General features: G+C 35.2%; 1 protein-coding gene across 1 annotated transcript; it reads left to right on the plus strand.

Moving 5' to 3' along the window:
* Positions 1-1,463: 1,463 nt before the first annotated feature.
* Positions 1,464-9,090, plus strand: LOC108725436 (facilitated trehalose transporter Tret1). Its single transcript, XM_018452457.1, has 5 exons — positions 1,464-1,593; positions 1,699-1,793; positions 6,480-6,615; positions 6,708-7,505; positions 8,384-9,090. Exons 1-5 carry the CDS (start codon positions 1,464-1,466, stop codon positions 9,010-9,012), a joined length of 1,788 nt encoding a protein of 595 aa, XP_018307959.1. The 3' UTR covers positions 9,013-9,090.
* The last annotated feature ends 695 nt before the right edge of the window (positions 9,091-9,785 follow it).

Raw genomic sequence — 9,785 nt, forward strand, 5'->3', positions numbered from 1 at the left:
TTGTTTAAAAAATTTAAGATCACCGAGAGCTTATTGGTGAAATTGACTTTAGTCATCCGCCCCGTTTCTTGCATCGGATTGGTCAGTTTTGGGTGGTGTCGCCAAGGATAGGAGTGGGTGGCTAGTGTAAACTTTGATTGTCTCGTGTGAAACTTATCGCTAGATTCGCAATCTCTTCTTAGAACTATATCAAGAAAGATCGTCGTCCGTTACGAATCCACGGTATTGGATGACGATAAACAGATTCCTCTTCGAGTTTCAAAGGTGTAACCTATGATTTCTAACTTCCGTAGCAACTTGATATCTAGTCTTTGTTCAATTAGCATCGGTCACCGGTGTTGGGTTTTATCTCCAAGGGTATGGAGTTACTACTAGGAATTGATTCAATTATTTATTCGTCTATCGAAAGAGGAATCTATTGCGATCTTTTGTTTTGAACGGACTGTGGTCTCTATGTCTGGAATTTCATCGCCTTCAATCTCGTGGTTGATATTTAAATCCGTGGTGAAAAATAAGGGGTAGATTACTCTTTGATTACTTTCTCCATAAACAGTCCGAGACTGTTATTAACTACTTATATTTCATAAATAATATCCGAGTGACAACGATCGATCTTCCACGAAAGAAAAGAATCGTGGAGTCTACAGGACGTAACACCTGTAAAGATAATTTTTTAGAGAAAAAAAATGTTTAAATCTCAAAATAATAATGTTAGTTGTCAGAATTCTTTGTAGAACTATGTATTTTTTCAAATCCTATAAGAAACTGGATGGAAACTTTTTTATACGAAGTTGGCCCTGTATGAACATGGCATCTTATTACGAATTTTGGGTTTCTCAGCTTTAATGGCCCGGGGGGAGGGGGAGGGGGAGGAAACTATTTATTTATCCTATATACAATAGAACTATAGAATTATTGAAAATAAACTCAGATCTCTCAATATTTAATGAGTTTCCACCAAGTGAGACGCTAGCTTCACACACCACTATAATGAAGTTCATTTTCATTAAGTACTTTCCGAGTTATGAGACTCGAAAGTTACAGTCTTCAGCATTAGCATCGGAACCCTAAATTTATTAACGTGCTATTTCCGGATTGTTAATTCTGGCCTCTTTGGCAAAATTATTCGTGCCGATTACTTCCTGTCAATGGATTCCACGAGAACGAGTGTGTGCGATCTTGTTCATTCTTTTTTTCTTGCACGTGTTCTAGAACGTGCGTGATACCCGAACATCATAAGGAGAGTGCCTTGCTTTTGTCTCATCGGTAAAAACGCGAGATAAACATTCCGATCACGATCATTGGAACTAGATCTCTGGTTTCATACCATTGTCGGATCATATCTTTGTTTACTGTCTATCTTCGTTTACCGTCGTCTGTTATGTGCGCTCTGCATTAGATTTCGCAGCAGATTTTTTTGGAAAGTTCCATACAAGTCCATACTGTTGGTCCATCTGATCAGTATGCCTGATTACAACTTTAATGAGATTGTCGACACATTTCTAGTGCTTGGTGAGTGCAAAGGCAACTATCACAGAGCTGCAGCTTTGTATCATCAGAGGTTTCCTAGAAGAAAGCATCACCCAAACAATAGTATGATTCGAATAATAGAGCGTGAACCACGCAAAATTCGGTGAAGAAATAGACACCGCAAAGATCGTAATAACATTGAAGATTTGCATATCATTGTTGTATTAGGAATGGTTGCTGAACCCACATGTGCGCACTCGATAAATAGAGAGCGAGTTAGGCATTCCAAGAAATACAATTTGCAGATTATTACGATCTTTAAAGTATCACCTTTACCATGTGACTCTCACACAGGCTCTGTCTAATAATGACAAGATACGTAGAGTCGAATTTTGTAGGTGATCGCAAGAAATGTTGTGAGGCGATCTAAGTTTCTTTAGATATATCTTGTTTAGTGATGAAGAAACATTTCACGTAATACTAGTCAGCCAAACAGACATAACTGCCACTATTGATCGGAAACCCACGATGGTTTCGGAAGGTTGCACATCGACATTGATGGAGTTTAAATGTTTGGCGTGGGATACTTAACGGACATTTTGTAGGACCCTATTTTTTTGACGATACTCTAAATGAGCAGAATTTAAAAAAAATCGATGTGATCTTGTCCTGACCTTAACGACACCACCCAAGGTCAAATCAGGTACCTTCTTATATCTCCTTCAAATCATACAACTTTTGTTTGAAACATTTTTCTGTATCTATCATAATTTTCGAGAAAACTTAATACATTGTTTAAAATGGGATGAATATACACCTGTGTGTATATTGTTTAGTTCCTTTTCTGCATTTTTTAAATTTATATCACAAATTGTATTTCAATGCTATTTGAAAACAGAATATAAATATTCGCTCGTGTATATGCAAAACTATATTAAAGTGATTTCATTATTCTATTCAATCAATAATTAAAAACGAGCAACATTGTTAGATGGATAAAATTACAAACTGAATCTATTATTATATATTACATTCAAGTATCCGTTTCGGATTTTACTTCTCTTTAGCCGTTAAGTCCTCTTTAGTCGTGATGGAGTGAAAATGAAAATTTTTAGCACATATATAGACAGATATAACAATAGATGTTACAAATTTTCTTTTACATCATATGGTAGACGTCTTTTTTTGGTTAAACCATAATTTGTGTGATTCGTTTGGTTACGAGGTCAATTAATTCAGCAAAAGTTGATGCGCGGTCGTTGACGAGAAACCCTTGTAGTCAATTGTTTTAAAAAATTCTTTGTGTATCAATCATTTATCACATACATCCAACATTATGTCCAGTGACTTGAAACATGATTAAATAACTTCATAAGTGAAAGAATTTGCAATGGTATTATAACTGACAAGGAAAGGGATGCAACTCCCCTCCGATTTTAATAAGCTTTTAATATGTTATTCTCCAGACAAAAATAAGCGACATATATTTTTTTATACGTGCCCATACGCACTTTTAGGAAACACCCTTTAGAAGAAAATCGATTTTTCTCTTTCGAAGCGAATATTGCCCAAACTGTAAAAGATAGAAAAAACTTTTCATAATGAAAATTGAATGGCTTCAAGAGCACTTTAAAACTATAAAAAAATTTTTTTAAATTATTTATTTGTAACAATTATTTATTTATTAAGAAAAAATTTTTTTCTCTTTATAATTATATTTCTAAAGTACTCTTAATGCCATTTAATTTTCATTATGAAAATTTTTTTATCTCTCAACGGCTAACAAAAGACTAATGTGATAAACGTATGTCACGGATCTTAACCAATTGTATTTCAAATTATATTCAGTAATTAATAATAAAAGAGCTGTTTTTAATAATAGTTGCAAATACATTGCGCTGCAACATTGCTACATTACAGCGCAATCTTGCTAAAGGCAGATATTTTTGTGATGGTATGACATTGCAACAATGTTGCAAATACATTGCACAATCTATTTGCAATATTACAACATTGCAATGAGATATATCTGCAATCATTTTGCAATCTTCCTGTGCTGTATGGGATGCTATCACATAATTTGATGATTTCATACATTAACTTATGTACGTGTAATAAGAAACCGAATTATCATGATTACCACACACAAGATTTGTAAGGCATTTTCTATTATGCTAAGTTTGTTTTTTATTTTGGCACATATATATGGCTACAAACGTACGAATATGGAACACGGACAAACGGATTGAGTATCATATGCGCATTACAGTCAACTGAGACTCTATAGCTTTTTCTCTGTCACATATGTTGGCTTCACGTTCAACGCTCAATTCTATTTCCAATAATATACGTTCTAAGCAATAAATGTATGTACAATAGTTGCCAATGATGAGATCCAGCGTGATAAACACGCGACCATGAAGAGCGATGTCTCATTCTTTGAAAATGCGCATGTGCAGTCGATCATGGCCTTACCTTAAAACCAAATGCTTAAATGCTCAATTGACAACTAATGCCCATTTTCGCAATATAGACTAATTTTAATCTTGATTCAACATAGGGGAGACCGGAGCTATAGTAGACTCATTTTTCAGTTTTTCGTTTCAGTTTTTCAAGTTTCGAATTTTTACAAATGAAATTAAGAGACTTATCGAAAAAATGAATTCTACAACAGGTACTACATACATTTAACTATCTAACAATATTTTAATAATAAGGAGAAACTGATAATTAATATGGAAAAAAAATGCATTTTTCTAATACATTCCATCTGAATCAATTAGCTCTGGGACCAGGGTAAGGTAACTACCCTGGTATGGGGTAATTTGACTAAGATTATTAAAATGAAGATTGATGTATTTTATACTACATCTTTGACTACATATTAACAAAATTTTTATAAAAATATATTTTAAACACAAACATTTGCTTCGCAGGGTAGAACAACGCTTCTTTTGCTATAAATTCGTTCGTTTTGTGCAAAAACACGTCGAATGAGCTATAGTTTTATCGAGATTGGACGTGAGAGAACTAACATTTACCACTGAGGTAAATTTCTTTAAGGAATGAAATATTGAGTAGATACTATAAGAGTCGTCACTAAATGAATCACATAACCCATGCTGTGAATAGCCTACTAGTTCCATCCTTTCATTTTTTAAAAACATTATCAGTAGCAAACTGTAACGATAACAAAGACAGATAAACAAAAAAATCTGTTAGACTTTATTAAATAGGAATTACACTTTCTATCTAAATAGAAATCAAATATCTCAGACAATCATATACGATTGTAAAACAAAAACTTTAAGAATAAATAAACATAAATTAATAATAAGGGCTACGAGCCAATTAATGATATATTTAAATATTAAATAGACGTTTCAACCTTTTGTCAAACATTGAAAACAATATAGATGGTTGACCTGAGAATATTAATTTTGTTATTTATTAACAATTCTGTCCAGATTCTTAATAGATGTTAAAATACTCACTTAAATTCAGTTGAAAAACATATTTTAGATTGGCTTAACTTAACAAATAAATTTGTCAAAGATCGTCTTAAATTACTCATCACAAAAGCGGATAAAGGAAATGTTACTGTCGTTCTAAACAAGGTTGATTATATTTCGAAAATGGAAAGAATTTTTTCCTTATAACCAGAGGAAAAGATCTATTAGATACTATGGCAAATCTTAACGTTGTCTACAAAATTTCCTGTGAGGACTGCGAAGCTAGTTATATAGGACAAACTAAAAGAAAATTGAAAACAAGAGTAAAAAGGAACACATTTCGAACATTAAAAAAAGACTGGTTCTCCGTCCGTAATTTTTGATCATCATACCAATTACAACCATAATTTTAATTAGGAAGATGTAAAGATCTTGGATAGGGAGCCGTCTTATAGCAAAAGATTTATCTCTGAAATGGTGCATATAAAAAAGCAAAAATTAGGACTTAACATTAAAAATGATACTGAATCATTATCTAATTCTTATCTACTTGCTACTTGATCTCTTGAAGAGATCTTGCAGTTTCTTTCCCCTTTTATGTGTTCAGATTCGATTACGCGTGTCTCGCGTGTTTTGTTTTAACGTAGCCTCGATTATTCTACTTACCCCTATAGTTTACTGACCTCGGTTTCTCCTACTCTTCACCTTTTTTCCAATTCTAAAGATTAGAAAGCAATGAAAAGTAAGTTGAACCGAGATTAAAGTTAACATTACATACTACATTTGATGGAAACGTAATAAACGCATAAAAGTAACATAATAGCGATGTTATAATTTCGCACTCAATAATATAAATTAATATAATACGTGGTGTTACATGTCATTACATTGTTGAATGCGAAATTATGACATTAATGTTATATAAGTGCGTTACTTTGAATGGATTTCAATTGGATGTTTTGAATGATTATATGAGACACCGTACTTGGCGAACATTTCCTTGTATGATACATTACGTTTCTCTCATTAATAAATTATTTAAAAGTTTATCTAAACTCTAATTTCATATTGTTTGTAAAACAGAGGCTAGTGAATTCTTTCGCATGATGACATAAATCATTAAATCGCGGAATTTTCGAGTTCTTTAAGAAAAGGTGAATTTCATTTGATTTCTTACATTGCTATATTAATCACTATCACCTGTTGCTTCTCACTTCGAAAAAGAATTCTGCATTCCGTCAAGCGCAAGAAGATGTACGCACAAATAGTACTTGCGCTGTTTATTTTGAATCTACAATGACATTCAAGCGTTCGCAAAAACATTTCGTAAATCACTTTGGCGAAAAATAATGATCAATTTTTAATCGGTAGCGTTATAATTGTCATATGATTTACAACTGAGAAAACTTAGAATAACTACAAAATTAATTTTTTATGATTAAAGAAGGAAATCTAAACTATTTATATCGCTTCAGTTCGAGACAACTATAAACGTCGCATAGCAAAAAAAAACTGTCGTTTATCCTCTAAAAAAATCAATATTTATTTCTACGTCAGATTGGCGTGCTAAAGGAAGCGATACCAAGGGGTAAGATCGTGACGCAAGTCTCGCCTTCTCAGGACAATCATCACGACGAACAAACGACAAAGCACGAACGGACACAGTGGAGGCAATGGCTAGCATGTATATCAGGTTTATATTATATTTTATGAAACATTGCGCTCTTAAAGATGACATTAAAATCAATTACGCAATCAATCACCATTAATATTTCAATTTTGCAGCGACTCTATCCATGGTAGCGGTCGGCTCCGTCTACGGATGGACCATCACATCACTTACGCGACTCACATCTGGTGCCAGCGACGTCCCAATAAAGATAAACGACAATCAGAGCTCGTGGATAGTATCGTTGACGGAGATCGGCACGATAATCGGCGCGTTAATAGGTGCCAGTTTTGCTGATCGATACGGTCGTAAGAAAGGCCTTCTGTTTGCAAGTGGTTTCTTCATCATCGGCTGGACAATCGTTTTCTTCGCGCAGACTGTAGTTGCTCTTTACGTTTCTAGGATAATTCTCGGTATTGGCGTAGGCACCTCGTACAATACCAATCTGATGTACGTATCGGAGGTCGCTGACGTCGAAATTAGAGGTGCCCTCGGTACTCTGATCGCCGTGAACGTGTTCACCGGTTCCTTGCTGACATGTAGTATTGGTCCGTGGGTATCGTACCATGTTTTGACGGGTGTACTTCTCGCGGTACCCATCTTATTCATAGCATGCTTCTCCTGGTTCCCCGAGACTCCTGCCTTTCTCGCGACTAGGGGTCGTAGAGCAGAAGCAACTAGGTCACTGGCGTTCTTTAAAGGAATTCGCGATCGCGACGAAGCAAGGAGAGAATTGGAATACATTTTACGTACCGTTTTTATCGAAGACGTTTGTGATAATACTCCAGTGGCCGGCCCTGGAACTCGAATGGAATCCATGAAGCACAGCTGGATGGAAAAACTGAAGCTGATGCTGTTACCCAGTAACGCCCGAGCTTTCGGTATCATAGTCAGTCTAATTGCTGCGCAGCAACTCACAAGGGGAGCACCAGACATTGTCCCCTCCGATTGAGTTGAACTTTATATATGTTATAAATCTGTCCTCCCACTAATTCATCTTAAAGTAATAGGACCCGCCTCTCAAGCGTTCGCGAGAAAATCGCGTTTAAAGATTTACGTGTGCGTAATGTACCGTGTAATAAGAAGAGATCGACACCGTCATTCAATGTGCTCATTGTAAAACAATATTATGTTTTGTATGTTTTTACGATGAATATCATCCCAAAACATGTAACTCATCATACAATCAGTCTTATTCCGAAGATTAGCAAATAATAGCTTACAATTACTGAAATATATGTTTATTACAAATTTGCTTATTAAAATCTTATGAATAATGTTATAGAAGATTGACTTTTTTATTTTCTTCCTTACTTTCCTTTCATTATGTATTCTGAAATATCTTATTAACTCATTCTGAAATTACATAAATTATATTCACAAAAGAAAACCTTACAACCATTAATAAATAGATGAATTTCATAATATCTGAAATATAATTAATTGTATAATTAAAACAGTTATTTTATAGGCTAAATATTTAAAAACATACACCACACGCAATAGCACGTTACGAGGACTGATTGTATGATGAGTTACATGTTTTGGGATGATATTCATCGTAAAAACATACAAAACATAATATTGTTTTACAATGAGCACATTGAATGACGGTGTCGATCTCTTCTTATTACACGGTACATTACGCACACGTAAATCTTTAAACGCGATTTTCTCGCGAACGCTTGAGAGGCGGGTCCTATTACTTTAAGATGAATTAGTGGGAGGACAGATTTATAACATATATAAAGTTCAACTCAATCGGAGGGGACAATGTCTGGTGCTCCCCTTGTCAGTGGAAACTTTAGCACTATGCAGTATCTTGAAGTGCTCTTTAAGAAAGCGGCGATCGGCATCGATTCCAACGTGGCTACGATACTTGTGCTCGTAGTCGGCCTCATCTCATGCGGATTATCAACTGCAACCGTTGAAGGCGCGGGCAGACGTCCATTACTGATCGCCTCCACCCTGGGTTCTTCCATTACCCTGGCGATTCTTGCGATATACCTTATGCTAGATGAAAGAGGCATCGACGTATCAGCAGCAAATCTTCTTCCAGTGATCGATGTGATGATCTTTCAGGTGACCTACCGTATCGGATTGGGTACTCTGCCAGGCGCGTTGACGGGAGAATTGTTCCCTACTGAGGTGAAAGCGTTTGCCGGTGCCATTATCAATGTTTTAGACTGCATGCTTGGATTTATCGTATCCAAACTGTATCAGGTGATAAGTGACTGGTTGGGCACCCACACCGTTTATTATTTCTTCGCAGGATCGTGCTTACTGGCATTCGTGATGGTGATATTCACCGTGCCCGAGACAAAAGGTCGGACGTACCGCGAAATTCAGGAACTTTTAGGAGGTAGCGAGAAGAAAAAAGAGGTCACCGAATGTTTGCAGGATCGAAATAGTATGGCATGACAAAAAGGAACATATCACAACTCTTACTAGATATAGTGTGAATTTACTAAGGAGATAATGTCATCGGTTCTTTTCAAAGCAACGGATATTAAAACGGCGATTACTTACTCTCAACTGTATATAAAATGTAAGTTTGCACGCTACAAAAAACAGGACGCAAAAGTGAAATCTTTGCTTATTTACCGCGATTTTTCTCGTACCTGCTATCGGGAAATAAAGCGGTTCGTAATAATATCGTTCTTGCTGCAAAAATTAATCCCGATAGTTTCATTCGTGTTCCTTCAACTGTAACTATTTTTCGCCAGTATTCCCAAGGTTATATATTTATCGTGAAATATAACATTTATTTATTAAAACTTCGTTATGAAGAACTTTATACAGCTTTTATCGTTTTTTTACGCCGGATGTTAGGCGGATTGGATATTTAACGGAACGTCAGACTTCAGAATTTCTCATAAATACAATATAAAATATTTAAGTAAGGAGAACTGTGTGAAAGATAAATGAAAATAAAAAGGACTGGCAAGTAAAAATTTCTAGTAAACACGCAGCATCTCTTATACGACAAGCGTAAAAATTATAGCTAGACGACGGTTAAACATCGAGATGAAGAGAAAGAGAGAGAAAAAGGTGCTTGAAAAATCACGGGAATGTATCGCAATAAAGAACAAAAAGAAGGCGTAATAGGAAATCCTCCAGAGTTCCATATATATTGTCGACAAAGACTGTAACATTTTCATAACCACTGACTACACACACACACATATATATAT

This window comes from Mycetomoellerius zeteki, unplaced genomic scaffold, assembly GCF_001594055.1.
Source record: "Mycetomoellerius zeteki isolate Tzet28-1 unplaced genomic scaffold, Tzet1.0 scaffold349, whole genome shotgun sequence".
Lineage (NCBI taxonomy): Eukaryota > Metazoa > Arthropoda > Insecta > Hymenoptera > Formicidae > Mycetomoellerius > Mycetomoellerius zeteki.